The sequence below is a fragment of the Halteromyces radiatus genome (genome assembly GCF_025201355.1).
Source record: "Halteromyces radiatus strain CBS 162.75 chromosome Unknown BX664scaffold_7, whole genome shotgun sequence".
NCBI classification, from domain to species: domain Eukaryota; kingdom Fungi; phylum Mucoromycota; class Mucoromycetes; order Mucorales; family Cunninghamellaceae; genus Halteromyces; species Halteromyces radiatus.
Genome location: NW_026251693.1, coordinates 1,274,958 through 1,292,668, shown reverse-complemented (window position 1 = coordinate 1,292,668; position 17,711 = coordinate 1,274,958). Strand labels below are relative to the sequence as shown.

Below are 17,711 nucleotides of genomic sequence, written 5' to 3'. Positions count from 1 at the left end.
AACATCGATGAATATCTCACTAGTCAAGTTTGCAGCAATTGTGGTACTAAGTCCTTGGAAAACATAAAAGTTGGTGAATCTAAATTGCATGCCGTCCAATCATGCACAAGTTGTGGACGTGTATGGCAACGGGATCATAACGCTGCTCGTAACATCCATTCTCTGGCGATGAACTTTATCAAAGGTGGATCTCGACCTTCGGTGTTCTCTCGGTTGCAACAATAATCCGGATAACAAACATCCGCGACGGTTAAACGCTTGCGTTGTAAGTAAAAAAAAAAAAAAAAAAAAAAAAAAAAAAAAAAAGAGGATTTGAAGGCTCTCTTATTTGGAAATATCTGGTAAGTGCATGTTGACCCAATTTGGCAAGATGAATCCACTTTCACTTGTGTGATTTCATACTAACCGTCCCATTTCTATTTTGTAGGCTCATTTTCATGTATGCTGACCCAACCTTTTTTTCTCAACAGTACTGACGGGAACATCCGTAATTTTATTATCTATTTGGACTAATAAACAAACGATAAAAAAACGATATAGTCACCCCCTTTTTATTTTTTTTTTTCTATTTTTTTTTTTTTCTATACAATTCATTCAAACTCTTGATTCTATTTTTAAAGCTTAATTTTTTTTTCCTCTTCAAAATGATAAAAAGAACAATTATCATTGGAGATGATTATCTTATCAGTGATATTGTTTTTTCTTTTTTCTTTTTTTTTTTTTGTGTTACGATATTTGGTGAGAGGGGAACAACATCTAAATTAGGTAATTATTAAGTCCAGTATCATTCCACGGATGATTTTTTTCTGTTTCCAAACTTTTTCATATAGAGCATGGTATAATTTTTTTTATTTTCAATGTCAGAATCATCATAAACACTACTACATATAACAGTTTCACTTAAAACTATATATATATATTATACTAGGTACATAAAATAAAAAGGAAGATCTATCTAGATATAATAATAAATAAAAAAAAGGAGCGGATAATATCTATTCTATACAGTAACAAATAATGAGGAGGAAGGGGAGGAAAGGGAGGAAGACATAGATGAAATGGGTGGTAAACGAAGATGAGATTGAGGTGAGGATGCTAATGATAATAAAGATTGTGCAATATTTTCCTTTTCTTCTTGATCTTCTTTTTCTTGAGTAGGTGGTGTACATGGATAGTTTGTTGGTGTAATAGATGATGATGATGATGAAACAGATGAAGATGATGATATGACTCGATCCTCATCTCCATGTTGATATCCATCGTTATCATAATCTTGTTGTTCTTCTTCAGCTTGATCCAATGCAGTCAGTTCTTGTACCTTATCTGATAATAATCGAGTCAGTCTTGCAATTTCTTCTGATAATTCTTGTCGTTTCCTCTTCTTGTTATTGTCATTATTACTGATTGACTTTTTGATGTCTGATGAATATAAGAGATGATCTTGTGGTTGTTGTTGTAATGTAGGTGATAATAAAGGAGGTACCAAATCTTTGTTGATACGCTGATAATCTGGATGAGTAGAAGAGGAAGCAGTAGTAGTAGTAGTAGTAATGGCTGTAGTTGATGAAGGTGGTTTACATGTATGTTTGTTATAAATGACAGATGATGATGATGATGATGATGATTGTTGTTGTTGTTGTTGTTGTTGTTCCATACGCACCATGACTAGATCATTCTTCTTCTTCATACGTTGTTCTTCCTTGGAGACTTGTTGTTCATCTGAGAGTCGTTTACGTCGTTTGATTACTGTTTTTTTCATAGTAGCAGGTCGATGCACGTTATGTAACTTGTAATACAATCCACAGGCATTGCATATTGTTTGTCCATTGGCATCCCTTCGCCATAAAGGTGTACAGGCAGTTTGACAGTTGGCACAAGTCAATAAAGTGTCTGTTTGTAGTTTGCTTTTTTCATCCAAACCATTATCGTAATTTCGGCCAAAAGAGGAAGATGAAAGTCGATCAAGATTATCACCACAGGTATCACACATTGGTCCCTGTCCAGTTTCTCTACCCCATACCAGTGGTCGAAAAGAAGAATGACATTGAACACAACGTGTCAAAGAGCGTTGTCTTACTGGTGCCATCATCAATGAAAATAAATAAATATATGTATGAAATATTATATTTTTTTTTATCAAATAAAAAAGAAACGAAAAGAAAAGAAAAGAATCGAAAAGAAAAGAAAAAAAAAAAAGATAGGATCTTTTTGATTAACACAAAAAAAAAAAAAAAAAAGAATAAAAACTCAGCTGACGACTCGTTAAGATTTTTTTTTTTTTACACCAACAACTTGTTTAGATAAAACTCTTTGAAATCATCTACCAATGAAATTGCATCATCAGATCAAAAGCTCCCACGGAGACAAAGACAACTTTAATAATGATTATCCCATTTTTGTTAAACAACATCATTTGTTTAATGCTCATTTTGGAAATCAACAAAGATAAAAAAAAAAGTGTGGATCATAAACAAAAAAAAAAAAGATTTCTATTTTATTTTTCTGTGGAGTTCCAATTCAAACGGTATATTTTCAAATATCATAGAAAGATCTACTAACTAACTAAAATAATTCTATACTAAAAAACAAGTTTGCACACTAACATTCACCCGATCCCATCGCGATCGTTCTAATTCTTGTTTTTCATCTCTTCTTTCTTGTTCCAAAGCAGCTCGTAACTGTTGTTCCTTTTCCAATTGTTGTTGATGTGCTAGTTTGGTTTGTGTCATCAGATGTCTAAACTCCTTTCGTAACGTCATCGTTGTTCCCTGGCCATCCGTCATCCCAAGTTGTTGGACTTGCAAATCTGCTAGTTGTTGATCCGTTCGTTGTTGATGCAGTGTCATGTCGCTGATTTGTTGTTCGTATTTCTTTCTTTCCGCATTAAAGTCAGTGATATGCCGTGTTAGACGTTCGTATTCCTTGAGAATTTGTTCTAATTCTGCTTCCACACTGGCTGATTGTAACAAGTATCCACTTTCACGCATCGTAAATTGTTCTTGTGCTTTTTCCAATCGAACCACCATATCTTGATACTTTTGTTGCCAATCTTCATCATCCTTCTTCTTTTTGTTGGCCATGTGATGCATTTCTTGTTGTTGGAGTTTGTCAACTTGTTGCTTCAAGGTTTGGATATGTTGTGTTGCTTCTGCATATTGATTTTGTGTCTCTGACAATCGTTTCTGCCATTGGAGTTCTTGTGCATCAAAAGTTGCCTGTAATTGTGCCAAAGCTTCTTTTTTCTCTTGTTGATGTTCTTCCTCCAGACTGTGTAACTGCGATTCCAGCGAAGCTACTTGTACTTTAGACATCGTTCGATCATTCTGTAATGTTGTTTCCATCGTCATGATCCTTGTTTCAAGTTCTTGTGCTTTCACCCGCCATTGCTTTGTCTCCAATAGTGCATCATCCCGTTCCTTTTGTAATTGTCCTAGTACAATATCCAACGTCACCTTGTCATGATTATCCTTGTCGTGTGGATGATAATAGCGATTCAATAATAAATCCTGTTCTTGTTGCCATTGATCCAGTTGAGATTGTAAAACGATGGTCTGCTGTTTTTCCTTGTCCAATGACATGGTGAGACTATCCACACGGTCCTGGGAGACTTGTTTGAGTTGTTGATTTTGTGTCACCTGAGCCTGCAGGTCCATAACATGTTGTTCCAAAGTTTTCTTCAGCTGATCCATTTCATTTTCCATGATCACCCATTTGCCTTGATCTTCTTCATGTTGGTTCTTCAGTTGTACAGTCAATGTTTCTGTTTTTTGTTTTTCTTGATCCAAAGCTAATTGAAGTGCGGCAATTTCCTTTTCAGTCATGATGCAACTATCTTGTTGGTTTCTTTGATGTTTTTGTTTTTCTTCTTCCAATGCCGTTGTAAGCTGATGAACAGTCTTCACATGTTCATATTCCCATTTTTCTTGCCATTCAGATACTTGCTCTGCTAATAGTTTATTGTGTTTGTGTGCTTGATCCCATTTTTCTTGGAGTTCAGAGATTTGCACTGTCAAGAGTTGCTTTTCCTTCCTAAGATCTTCCACTTCATTCTTTGTATCTACTAGCACGTCTTTGTTATCCATATCATAGTTTCTGCTTTTGTTGTCGATAATGGTCAGAGACTTATTCATCTGCTGGTCTAATAGTTGAAGTAGTTGCAAAATTTCATTGAGCATGCTTTGGTGGTGACGATAAAGATGATAAGTTTGTTGCTCTTCCGTCATCATGCTGGTCACACTGGTACGGTTTGAATCAAAAGTAGTATCGCGCTCTATTGCATATAATGACGATGATGTTGACGATGTTGATGATGATGATGATGATGAAGATGATATTGATGATGATCGATTACTTTTATCATTGTATGGGTGAGATGATGATGAATTTGAAAATGTCGACATGGCAGTTGCTGATATAGACTGATGTTCCTTCTCTTGATGTACCGTAGGTAATGAAATAGATGGAAAATGATGTTCGAGTAGCTTCATGAATTCGTGTCGTATATTTGTGATCCATTGTGTTTCCTTTTTGATCATTGAAGCATGGTTCATATCGGTAGTCATTGAAGATGTCGTCGATGTAGTTGCTGTTGCTGCCGTTTTTGTTGTTGACAAGGTAGTAGTAGTAGTAGTAGAAAATTGTAAGGATGATGCTAGCTGCGTATTGTCTACTACAGGATGTTTAATCTGTTCAAAGTAGTTACATTGCTTCGCCAATGTACCAGCCAAGTGTTGAAGATATTGTTCCCTTTTTGAATAATCACGATGCATCCATTGAATGAGTTCCTCGACCAGCCGATCCACTTGATCCAAACGATTAAGTTCCTGTTCTTGTTCCTTAGGTGACAACGTTGTCGATGATGATGATGTTGTTGTTGATGATGCTGATTCGGATTGCAAAGTATGACTTGAAAGTTTGTGCATGGCCAAAATCATTCTTTGAGCTTTGGTTTCCATTAAGAGTCTTGTACCAATCATATCGATATGATCACTAGATTCATGATATTTCTATATGTTGTAAATATAAATAATATAATAGAAAATAAAAATAGAAAAAAAAAAGGTTAGTTATGATTGCAATAAATGAAGAATTCATACATTCATGTAGATTATTACCTTTTGCAATTTCTGAGCATAATCAAAGGAGACAGTAGGAAAAAACAAGGAGGAAGATATAGCATGAGATACGGCCAACTGCTGAACAAAGGTATCATAGCTTGTAACATCAAGACCAACCCCCGGTAATTCGTTCTGATGCTGTAATTCTTGTCGAGCATGCTGAGACCATGGTAAGGAAATTCCAAACACACTATCCGTCTTACTTTTTGTTGATATGTTCTTGTGGTTATATAAAGGAGATGATGTTGAATGATTGCTTGATGATGATGATGATGATGATGATGATTCCAAGGGATTCATAGAAGTAGCGGTAGAGGGCAAGGATATCTGTTCCAAGTTGATATCACATTCAGTTGTTGATTCCTTTGGATTTTGCTTTGAATATAAAGGTACAGATGAGGGTATATTGGGATGAGTTGAATTTGCTGGTAAGGTAGTGGTAGTAGTGTTACAGGAGATTGTTGTATCACTGTTGGCAGTTGCTGGAGATTGTTCAGTTGCTTCTTCCTTTTCTTTTTTTTCGGAGATTGATCGACTTTCAGGGGTAGCATTGATAATACTGTTGTCTTCTTTTTCAGAAGTATCGAGTATACTTATAGGACGATGTTTTGCCGACAAAGATGCTGATGCTGATGCTGATGCTGATGCTGATGCTGATGATGATGATGATGGCGGTGGTGGTGATGAATTGGTTGATGTATCGGTGCGTTGTTCCATTTCCTTTTGGGGACTAGCCTTTCGATCTGAGGTATCATTTACTATCTGTCTAGCTGAGCTCAAGTTTGATGTATGGTCGATCGCTTCTTTCGAACCTGCGTCCATTTTGGTTGATTCCTTTTCTTCCTTAAGATCTTTGGTGGTTTTGTACCTTGGCTGAGCTGATGACGACGATGATTGTTGCGGTTTTGTTGATGGAGATGCTGACTGTTGTGATTTTGTTGATGGAGATACTGGTTGCTGCAATTTTGAAGATGGTGAAGATGATTGCTGTGAATTTGATGATCGAGATACTGGTTGTTGTAATTTTGAAGATGGTGAGGATGATTGCTGTGAATTTGATGATGGAGAAACTGATTGCTTCGCATTTGATGATGGAGAAACTGATTGCTTTATATTTGTCTTTGATGCTGAAGACGATAAAGATAAAGATTGCTGTATCTTTGTTGATGGAACTGATGATTTCTGCGACTTGGTTGTTGAGGATGACTGTGGAGCAAAAGCTGCAGCCATTGATGATACTTTGTTAGCAGAGGTAGAAGATAACGTTGGAAGTCGTGATGATGATGTTGCTGGTTTTGCCGTAGAAGATTTCCCGATAGGATCAAGTTTGGAAGTTTGTGAGGTAGTTGTTTTTGTAGTCGTCGAATCATTCTTTGTCTTCTTCCACGGATTGGAAGATACTTTCTGAGACATTTTTTGTAAAGAAGCACGCTTTGAAGATGAGAATTCTTGTTTTTGTTGGAGCCAAGCAGGAGTAGTTGTCATTTTCTTGGTGGTTGTCTGTTTCATATTGTTGTCGTTAAGACTACCAGAATTGGATTGATCTTTTGAGAGAAATGGATTGTTTTGTAATTTAGATCCAATAGTTGATTTTGGTTTTGTAGAATTCTAGAGAAAGAAATAAATAAATAAAAAGTAATTGATGAAAACAGGAGATATAATATATATATATATATAATTTTTATTTACCTTGATATCCATAGTGAATTTCAAATATATATAAATATGTATAGAGAGAAGGTCGTTAAGGGCCAAAGAAGAGTACAATTGGTGATAAATATACAAAAATATATGAATTAAACTAAAAAAGATTCAATTCACTAGAGACAGAAAAAAAAAAAAGAGAGAGAGTATAAGGAAAAGTGTAAAAAGTACAAAAAGAAAAGGAGTTGAAGAAGAAGGAAAAAAAAAAAAATCGGAGAAAGGAAGGTAAAAAGGCATTTGGAGACTTACCTAAAATGGAACATGTTCATCCAACATAATGTATCAAACCACCAGGCATGATATTGGAAAGGAGAATCCCATTTTATTCAACCAAAGCATTTCGTATCATTAATCGCGTCAATTCATTGTTAGTCTTGATCATCATCTTATCCATATAAATTTCAATACAATTGTCCACACCAGGCTGAAAAGAATAAGGGAACCATAATTTGAGACATTGATCATTTTCTTCCATTCTAATGTTGATAATACCAATCTGTCAAATATCAAAAACAAGGAGGTTGAGTTCAAAGGTAACACACACATGATTTTTTTGGTTTTAATGATCTTTTTTTTTTAATTTAATTACCTTGTGTAATCGATCAAGTATTTCCGAAGCATCCATTGCTTGATGTGTATCATTGTCGTTGATCATTGTTGATGATGATGACAGTAAAAATGCTGGATCCAAATGAGGTATTGTACGCCGTAAAATCAATTCGTTATTGTAAATTTGAAGATCACCAGAAATAGGTGCCATTCTCTTGGTCGTATCAGCATTTGCCATCCATGGTATTTCTTTGGGCTTAAGTTCCTTGGCCAACTATTCATTCATAATATTAATAAAATAACAATAATAAAATTTAAGGAGACAATTTTATATAAACTCTTTTTTTCTTCTTCTCTTACCTTGCTTGAAATGGAGATAGGTTCCCATTGAAAGTTCATCCCAATATCCAGCATGTCTCCAGGAGAGTAAAATTGCATTGTGATATCATTCGATTTTGAAAGATAATCTTGTAGTACAGCATGACTGGGTGAAGATTCCAACGATGAAGATTTTGGTAATAATAAATATCGAGATCTACTGTTTGTTGATGTCCAGTGCAAGCGTAACAATTCGATTAATTGTATTAAACCAAGTCGAGTATCCAAAGGTATATGCATCATTCTCATTTTTCCACCTTGATCGTAATGTTGTAGCTGATCTTGTACCATTTCAGGATCTATTATATTTTATTTTTATTTTTATTTTTTTTTTTTAAAAAAAAAAAAAAAAAGGTGAGACATCCAATTATCAACTAGATTTCCATTCTTACCTGTAAATAGACAGATATTTTGAGGATCAGCCCCCCAATGATGTATAAACCAGTTTGTTGCACCATGAGATATAACTTGATGGTCTCCAGTAAACACAATACAAGGTGATGTTCGCATCTTCTTTGTCTTTGTTAACCTAGGAATAGAGGCCATAGTAGTAAATGTAGTCAACGCACCGGATTTTAAAAGATGTCCATGTGGTAAGGGCATTTCAGATTTCCAGAGATTTTCTTGATAATCCGTTGTCATCCATTCACCACAGATGTTTGCATATTGTAAACTTTGATCCGCCATAGGACTCACCATATACATTGGTATTTGATGAGGTTCAGGGCCAATTTCCATTCCAATCGATCGAAGATGTGACTGAACCATCCATATGAGATCATATACGATACCACTAGTGATAGCAAGAGGAAGTATTACATTGTGTCTTGCACCCACTGTACCAGCTACATAAGAGAGTAACTTTTTACAGCCAACATCATAATTATTGTTGTTATCAGATATAAGATCACTAACCAGAATAACATCCGCCGACTGCATAATAGCACAATCCAATAACGAAGGATGTAATTCAGCTCTTGTGGAGGAAGCTGATATTACCACGATTTTTTTCAAACTTGTTTCCAGTAACCAATTGCAACTTCCAATAGAATAACCAGAACTATAAGCCATCACATCCAAAGTAGAAAATAAAGGCTAATAAACATATATATATTAGAAATTAAGTTTAAGAATATATAATAATAATATTACCATTTTTTCATTGAAACGAACAGGTTGTATTTTCTCCACACAAGAAGCCACATCTTTAAGAGTATAAATCGACTGCCAGTCCATATCACCATCCACGATTGTGTTGCTGTTGTAATACGAAGAAAAAGACGAAGTCATAGTATGAGAATCAGCTGAAGTTCGATATTGAACTAATTCTTCCATACGTTGTCTTGCAAATTCAATAGTTGGTTCGGTAGCGATGATCTTACCCTTATAGCCAAGATACTCGGTAAGAAAAGGTAATCCAAGTGCATGTTCGTATTGTGTCAGGAGTATCACATCGATGTTACTGATATTCACACCGTCCAGGTTAATCACGCGACAAACTGTAGCCTGTCGTTGTTGTTGTTGTTGTTGTCGTTGAGTAGGATCATTGCCATAATCAGTTACTTGTGATGGAATAGCTTGCTTTGCCAAAGGATGATATGCTGCTAATACCTTGTCCAAATCGGATTCATGGTGTAATGAACTCGATGTATCGACTTGACTATTTAAATGGTCGATGGACGGTAAAACTCGTGTTTCCAATGGACAATTGATCAAAATAGTATGTTGTTTGATAGAGATAAGAAAGGCAACATCATTCAAACATCGTACTTTCATGGTATCAAAAGATAGAAATGTATGAAGAGATAAAGATAAAGAAAAAAAACAAAAAGAGACAAGACATTTTTATTTTATTTTTATTTTATTTAATTTTTATTTTTTTTTTTTTTTTTTTTTTTTTTACACGTTCGATTCACTCACCGCCCATGCTGGTCAATTCAATTAAAATGAAGCTTTCATCTACAGAACTAATACAATATCCTTTATTTTATTTTATTTTTCATTCAGTATATGTCAAAACACAAATATAAACAACCAAAGTCGAAATATACATAATACAGAGCCAGTAGAAATAGAAAAATATAAACGTAAATAAACGACTAATCTAAATCAAGATCCATATCTGGCGCAGGGTGATCGTCTTCGTTTTGTTGTTGATGTCTTGAGGATACATTGTTGTTGTTGTTGTTATTGTTATTGTTATTGTTATTACCAGGACCCCAAGTGAATGGACCTGGAATATTGCTTGACCAAGGAGAAGGTGATGATGAGGTAGATCGTGCGTTTGTAAACCAAGCAAATGCTGCTGAAGCCGCTGATGCTGCTGATGGTGTATTATTTCCACTGTTTTGTTGCTGTGATGATGTTTGTGTGTTTGCTGTAGAAGAGGCTGATTGTTGGGTTGAATCACGCTCATGAGAAGAATCCCCAGTTTCGTTATTTGGAACGTTCGTTGATGGTGAAGAGGAAGATGGATGTTCCTGTTCCTGTTGCTGCTGCTGTTCTTGTTGTTGCTGCTGTTCTTGTTGCTGCTGTTGTTGTGATGGTGCTGCATTATTGTCATTATTTCCTTCACCTTCCGCAGATACTGGTACAACAGAATGACGACTAGTAAAAAAAAGGAAAAAAAAAGAGTAAGCGATCAATGATTTTTTTTTTTTTTTTGCTAAACATACCATACAGGACAGGTCCCATTAACCTTTAGCCAAGGTTTGATACAATCATCATGGAACAAATGTTGACAAGGTAATTCAATTACCATTTCGGATTGGTTGAATTCATCCTTACATACAGCGCAATCTACTTGATCCTCTGATAATAAAAAAAATATAGAAGTGTGAATAGATGGAAAACCTCCCCCCCCTCTATTTTTTTCATCTTGACTTACTGAATTCTCCTTCAGTCAATGGTCTTTTTGGTAAACTATCAATAACATCTTCAGGCGCAGGAGGAGGTGCGGTTCGACTATGAGAATAAGAGTAGATGATAAATATCAATATTTTCTTTACTTTTTTTTTCTTCTTCTTCTTCTTCTTCTTGTCCTTACCCTGCAGTTTGTTCCATCAGCTGAGTGATAATGTTGTCAAGTGCAGCTTGGGAGAAAACATAATCATTTGGGTTGCCTACAAGTCCAGCATCCATAGGAGCACCAGTCAATGCTGATATCAATTGAAGGAACCTATGATAAATTAAGTAATCTCATATTAGTATATATTTATGTATATATTTATAAATACAATCCAGTCACTTACCCTTGAATATTATTTCCAGTTTCATTTCTTCCTTCACCAGTTCTCGTATTGCCATCATTTCCACTAGGTCGACCATCACCACCCAATTGGAAGAAAGCTGTTGCTCCGCCACCATCTGTTGATTGTTGTCCTTCATTATTTGTATTACTTGCTGTTTGTATATTGATAGGTCGGAATTGCATATTTCCATCTACCATCCCACTATAAAAGATCATCGGTGTTCGTCTTTGTTGAGTTCCTGTAGTTCCACCAGTTTCGTTATTACTACCATTTTCATTCCGTTCAGTGTTATTTCCACCCATTCCAGCAGATAGTAGACTTGATAAAACATTTTGTAACATAGCACCCATAGGAGCCCCTCCAGTACCACCATCACTTTCATTGTTACGTTGTTGATTCAAGTCATCTGACGAAAATTGGAAACGTGTTGTACCAGCATGACCACCACCGCCACCAAGAGCACCTCTAAAGAATTGCATAATATCCTCGTCACCACCATGTTCTTCATCATCGTCATCCGTACCCATAGCTGTACCACCTAAGAAAGCCCGAGGATCGTCACTACCATCATCAATCTTGATTGATAATCACATAGAAGTGTTTAAATTAGAAAAAAAAAAAAATAATAAAAAGACTTACTTCTTCAATGAATTGTTCGTTACAACGTTGACAAGTAGGATCAGGAGCCATATATATAGGAACTTCTCTACCACAATGATGACACCAATAACGTGTAGATGGTTGTTCCCGAGAAGGTGAATGATTTTGATGTTCTTCAGAGTTATTTTCAGACATGTATACTTTTTTTTTTTGGAATAAAAAGTGCGAAATATATAAATGTGATAATATATGTATGAATGTATGTTTGTTGTATGTATATTATATATATTATATATATATATTGTATATATATAGAAAGGGGGGTATGTTGATATCAAAAGAAAAGTGATAAAAAAAAAAGATAGTAAGAAGAACAAAAGAAGTAAAGAACCAGCTGGAAAGAATAAAAAAAAAAAAATTGGTATATATAAAAAAAAAGTCTCAAAACTCCGTGACTGAACTCATCCCCCAAACAATTTTTTTTTTTTTTTTGGGAGATAAAAGAAATACCGACCTTGCTTTCTCATCAACTATAAAAAGAAAAGAAAAAAAAAAACTAGTGGATGATCTAGGTTATTATAGTTGAAAATAATGATGGATAAAAAAGCTAATTAAAATGATGATGATGATGACGATGATGATGATTCCAAATTGATAAAAAAAAATAATAATGATAAAAGATCCCAAGTTTGGCAACAATAAAACTTGTAGTAATTTATGCAAAGATATATTCCCGGAGTCTCAAAATGAATCATCATCCTTTTTTTTTTTTTTTCTTAAAGAGATCCTCAAAGATATATATATGTATAGCATATTTCCGTATAATGAAATGATTGTTATAGAAAGAGCCGTAAGAGGAACAATAGATGATTATAATCATGTTTCGATGTATGATCATCATATAATAGACTGGTCCGTCTCTATACATTCTTATGCTGGAATGCTTTCTTTTTTCTTTTTTCTTTTTTTCTTTTTAAAAAAAAAAAGATCCGTTCTCCTTTTTTTTTTTTTGTTCTTTCCTCTTTTACTTGCATAGATTTATACGGATGATAACAATTGAAGAGACCAAGGCGTCTAAAAGAGCCACGATGTCTAAAGAAACCGTAGATGCAAATGAGACTGAAACACGAGGCATTATCAATTTGTGGAAAAGGTTAACCTTGAGAACCGATTCATCATCCATACGTTCACTTAATCATCAATCTCGTCATTCGAATCAGAAGGACGCTATGGTACAAACAAAAAAAATGATGATTTATCTAAAATCACCTCATGCATTGAGCGGAGGATTGATGAAAGGTACCATTTCGCTTACACCTGTTCCCAATATGGAAATCCAACAGTTGGAATTAATGCTGCATGGAATTGAAAGTACATCGTGATGTTAAAAAAAAAAAAAAAAAAAAAAAAAAAGAGGAATATAATGATTAACCAATTACTTTTTTTTTCATTATTATTATTATTATTACCAGTTGTTTTTGATCCAGTTCATTATTCATCTTCTACTCATGCGTACTCTTTTCTTGAATTACCAATATTAACTCTCCAACAACCTAATGATCAGTTAATCGTTCCTGCCAATCATCATCCATTCCAAATGACCATCCCTTTTCGTTTTCAATTACCACTTGATTTGGGTGGTAGTTATAAAGATAAAAAAGGATGTGTAGAGTATACTTTACAATGGTAAAAAAAAAAAAAAAAAAAAAAAAAAAAAAAAAAGGAATCCGAGAGTTCTGAACTTTTCTGTTATATATATATATATATATAGTCATGCTCGTGTAAGGATAGATGACCATGATGAGGTATGGTATATGGATCGACATCTACAAGTCTATCAAAATGTACTCAGCTTAAAATCAACAGAGCAAATGGCACTTTATCAACCTATCTGTGAACGTCGAAGGATATGGGAGAGATCACCTGTTTTATTATCACCCATCATCAGCAACGCTAATAACGATAAAGATACTGATAGTAAAAAAAATAAGCACTCTTTTGTTGATTTAACTATGAATATATCAAGGTCTATATGGACATCTGGTACATGCCTTTATGTTACCATGACAATGGAGAATAGATCGGTCCATAAGCTACGTGACATTAAGTTGGAGTTGATTAAACGTGAAAATACTTTTTCTCAGACAGGATTGAAAAAAAGTTTTGACTTGATGCCTGTGACATCTACCTGTGAACTCATCGCCACTACAAGTTTATTGAATTTAGGTTGGTGGAAACCACTCGATCCACAAAGTGATGATCATGTTTTGATTCCTCTAGAAATACCGGTAAATAAAATCTTTGCATGATGTGATGATTGGATACATACAAAAAAAAAAAAAAAAAAAAAAAAAAAAAAAAAAAGGAGAGTAGATGATTACTCACTATTCGCTTTTTTTTTTTTTTTTTATCTGAAAGCCACACGAATTCACTATTAAACATCAAAAACTGATTGATATATCATTTGCATTACGTATTTCAGCATCATCATTAACAAGGTAAACTATATTACGTTAACACTTTAAAGTTGGAATCAAATGATAATGAGAGTACCTTCCGTTCTTTTTTTTAAAAAAAAATAAATAAATAATGATAGTACCGATGCCATTGTCGAAATACCCATCACTCTAGCTCATCCTATATCGGCTGATCCACCGCCCGGTAGTATCATCGTGTCATCACCTACATCAGCAACAACAGAAACAAATTTGTTGCCTTATGATCCTTCATTTCATCTTTTCAGTCAATCACATGGAATCATTCATCCAGAAACACAATCATTACCAGAACCCACACCATTACCACCCCCATCATCATCAGTTCCTCTATCAGCATCATCACCCTCCGTATGGACATCAAGGTCATTGTCTTATGTAGCTTTTAATCCTTTATCTGATACACCATCACCACCACCATTGCCACCAAAAGAAGAAAACTTTTTACGACAGTACGATCCACCAATGGATAATCCAAAAAAGAAAAAAAAGAAAGGACATTCAAATCATCATGATCATCATCATTTAACAAAAATTAAGCAAGAAAAGCAACAACAACAACAACAACAACAAAAAATAATATCAGTATCTAGTTCCAACTCACTCATTCCAGATCATCATGCCTATAGCACAAGCAATCAGTTGCCCAAATGCTTAACATTATCGTGTAAACAAGAGGGTAAATTGACGATGATCCGACACAAGAGAAAAATTCATCCCATTACCACTGCATCATCATCATCATATTCTTTGGGATATCATCAAAAAAAATTCACGATGACTGATACTTGTGGTACTTTGGCCATCCATACTGCCGATAAATGCAAGTCTGTTTTTTTATCTCCCAGTTGGTCTATCTTTAGCCTGAAAAAAAGAAATATCATACGAAAACTATCATCCTCCTTTTTAGCAAAATCATCAACATCATCATCATCATCAACAACAACAGCAACATCATCATTATCTAGCATACGTCTACCATTTTTTTCTTTATTATCATCATCAAGACAATCTAAACATCCCTTAAAAAAAATCGCACAACACAATCAAGATGGTCTACTTTCTTCACAGACAAGTACATTGCTTACCTTGGCCCCTTCTCAAAAATTTGAAATATCCGTCAAAGACTTAAATTTATTTTCTCCACCAAGTCCTCAAATGAAGACAACGCATCCTTCTCCTCATCGTCATCATGGATTATATAGATTATGGACCTCAAAGAAAAAGAAAACACGCGTCTGTTGATCAAAAATGTGAAATGTAATAAAGCAAGATGTTGATATTTTGACATTTTGTGCGTGTATAATATTTGATCATAATAAAAGCTGAATCGATCGCTTTCTTTTTTTTTTTATTCCTGTTTTTTTTTTCTATTAGCATCCTTGCACATATTATCCGTCCATTCATCCAGCTTAAAGCAGAGTACAAAACATAACTTTATTTCAATTTCAAAACTAACTAACTAAACCATTCATCCACAGTAAACTAAACCAGAAGACGCTTGTTTACACTTCATAGCACCACCACAAGGACGTACTAGCCATTTTCCTTGGTCACATTGAGCAAACCTATCGTTAATACACTTGAATGTATCCGTTGTACTGCATGATGTTCCGCTATGTGGAGTCTTTCCATGTTTTCCACTATAGAGAGAGAAAGAGAGAAGATCAGTTATAATATAGATACAAGTTGTATGTACTTTACCTTGATTCAGGAGTATTGGAAGGAGCGGATAATAAAGTCGATGTTCTGTGTTGATGATGATTCCTGTTATTGCTATTTTTGTTGGAAGGTTTCGATTTTGTTGTCAATGTTCCTGTAGGAGAGTTGATTCTGGCCAAAGAAGAAGTAGGTATGTTTATTGCTGCAGTTTCTGTTGTTATAGGCTTATCATCTTGATCATCGCCACCATTGTTCTTAATTTTATGTACTAGTTTCGCCACGGCTTTTGCAAAGTTGACCTTTTGGGCATAAGCTTGAGACACATCCCACATCATGACACCACCAAAATGAGGAGAAGATTTAAGTTTAGAAATAGTTTTCACCAAATCACTAAGAGGTACGTAACCGGAACCAGCGGCAGAGGCACTTGCAGGAATTCCCAGGAACAATTGTACATTCTTGTTTTTTGATTTCTTCTTGGCCCAATTTTCCCATGTATCGTAATTGAATTGACCACCTTTCACGCTACAATACTAAAAAAAAAAAAAAAAAAAAAAAAAAAAAAAAAAAATGGATTACAAACAAAAGAAAAAGTGAAATATTAAAAAAAAAAGGTACTCACATTATTATAAAATTGAATCCATACAAAATCAAACCATTCTTGATTCAAAGCATCGCCTAACCATGCATCTGGATATGGGCATTGAGGAGCACTAGTAAAAAAAATGATATATTGTTGTTAGTTACTAAATAATATAAATAGATTATTGGAACTTACCCAGAAATATAATAGGTTTTCGATTTGTCTTTAACTAGACAGAGTATAATAGGTTAGATCACTTTTTTTTTTTTAAAAAAAAAAAAAAAAAAAAAAAAAAAAAAAAAAAAAAAACACTTACGATAATGTTGTCGCATGGTTTTAACAAAAGTTGAATAACCTTCCACACTACCAGCTTCTATATCCAAATCAAATCCATCCACTACAGCTTTTCCAAATGGTCTCTTATTCCCAACTTGACCGTTGCCAAAGGTGTTCCATAATTGATCAGCCCACATTTTTCCATCTTTTCCAGAATTTAGACCATAAGAGCCACTAGCACCTCCCAAAGAAAGTAAGACCTTTTTACCCTTTTTTTGACAAGTTTGAATCTCTTTTTCCATTTGTGGACAGTTCAACAATTGTGTTCCTTGAATCAATCCTTTGCACCGGTTGCCTTCTGTTGACAAATCAAAAGCCAGCTTTTGATTGGTACCGAATTGATGAACGAAAGAGATGATAAGTATATCTTGAGTATCATCTTGACAATAATAAGAAAGTGGCTATGATAAAGATAAAATGTAAGAAAAAGAAAAAAGTAAAAAGTAAAAAAAAAAAAAAATATTGGCTTCACTTTACTTTTTGCGCAGAGTCACCACCATGGTTAGCACTAGCGGAGTTTTGACCCCTATTCATTAACAAAGAAAAAAAAATGAATAAAACCCTCTATAAACAATAGCATTCCTTTACCAATACTGAACTAACTTGAGACCATTTGTCATTGTAATATAATGAAAGAATAAAAGAATCCAATAGTAACAGATGAATTTCTGCATCATCAAAAATTTAAAAATAAATAAAATATAAAAAATGAATAAGAAGAAAAAAAAAAAGGTTTTGCCTTCTTTTAAATAATCTACTTTGTTTACTTGTTAATTGGCATCATTGTCTTTTTACAGAAAATTCATGAATGATACCAGTTTTATAAAAAAAAAAGCTTCAAAATTACCAAATGAGAAAAGGATCATCAAATTAATTATTGGGTTCATTAATCTTTATCCTCGGTAAAATCGGATGTAGAATAATGAGTACGCCTTATTATCATCATCGTACATGTCAATAATTAAAAAAAAAAAAAAAAAAAAAAAAGGGACAATGTAGATCAATTTTTTTTTTTCTTCTATTTTCTTTTTTTTTT

At 34.2% G+C, this 17,711-nt stretch overlaps 6 protein-coding genes across 6 annotated transcripts; 1 reads left to right on the top strand and 5 right to left on the bottom strand.

Moving 5' to 3' along the window:
- Positions 1 to 714: 714 nt before the first annotated feature.
- Positions 715 to 2,188, bottom strand: BX664DRAFT_339978 (uncharacterized protein). Its single transcript, XM_051546736.1, has one exon. The coding sequence runs from the start codon at positions 2,087 to 2,089 to the stop codon at positions 1,001 to 1,003; it is 1,089 nt and encodes a 362-aa protein (XP_051397836.1). The 5' UTR covers positions 2,090 to 2,188; the 3' UTR covers positions 715 to 1,000.
- A 385-nt stretch (positions 2,189 to 2,573) lies between these two features.
- BX664DRAFT_352421 (uncharacterized protein) lies at positions 2,574 to 6,818 on the bottom strand (the record flags this gene model as incomplete). The annotated part of the gene is made up of 3 exons (XM_051547677.1): positions 2,574 to 5,006; positions 5,115 to 6,725; positions 6,807 to 6,818. 3 exons carry the CDS (start codon positions 6,816 to 6,818, stop codon positions 2,574 to 2,576), a joined length of 4,056 nt encoding a protein of 1,351 aa, XP_051397835.1.
- Positions 6,819 to 7,380: 562 nt separating this feature from the next.
- BX664DRAFT_267562 (beta-lactamase-like protein) lies at positions 7,381 to 9,083 on the bottom strand (the record flags this gene model as incomplete). Its single annotated transcript, XM_051540957.1, has 4 exons — positions 7,381 to 7,644; positions 7,731 to 8,047; positions 8,141 to 8,843; positions 8,901 to 9,083. 4 exons carry the CDS (start codon positions 9,081 to 9,083, stop codon positions 7,381 to 7,383), a joined length of 1,467 nt encoding a protein of 488 aa, XP_051397834.1.
- A 1,330-nt stretch (positions 9,084 to 10,413) lies between these two features.
- On the bottom strand, positions 10,414 to 10,904 carry BX664DRAFT_267396 (uncharacterized protein; the record flags this gene model as incomplete). Its single annotated transcript, XM_051540948.1, has 3 exons — positions 10,414 to 10,559; positions 10,636 to 10,712; positions 10,795 to 10,904. Coding segments are annotated over 3 exons (333 nt in total), but the record flags the coding sequence as incomplete, so codon positions are not given.
- Positions 10,905 to 12,687: 1,783 nt separating this feature from the next.
- BX664DRAFT_388268 (uncharacterized protein) lies at positions 12,688 to 15,339 on the top strand (the record flags this gene model as incomplete). The annotated part of the gene is made up of 6 exons (XM_051549461.1): positions 12,688 to 12,970; positions 13,072 to 13,285; positions 13,371 to 13,887; positions 14,018 to 14,097; positions 14,196 to 14,773; positions 15,146 to 15,339. The coding sequence occupies 6 exons, from the start codon at positions 12,688 to 12,690 to the stop codon at positions 15,337 to 15,339; spliced, it is 1,866 nt and encodes a 621-aa protein (XP_051397832.1).
- A 106-nt stretch (positions 15,340 to 15,445) lies between these two features.
- BX664DRAFT_339967 (glycoside hydrolase superfamily) lies at positions 15,446 to 17,199 on the bottom strand. Its single transcript, XM_051546735.1, has 4 exons — positions 16,656 to 17,199; positions 16,535 to 16,568; positions 16,379 to 16,469; positions 15,446 to 16,289 (listed from the first exon to the last, which is right to left on the bottom strand). Exons 1-4 carry the CDS (start codon positions 16,915 to 16,917, stop codon positions 15,795 to 15,797), a joined length of 882 nt encoding a protein of 293 aa, XP_051397831.1. The 5' UTR covers positions 16,918 to 17,199; the 3' UTR covers positions 15,446 to 15,794.
- Between the last annotated feature and the right edge of the window lie 512 nt (positions 17,200 to 17,711).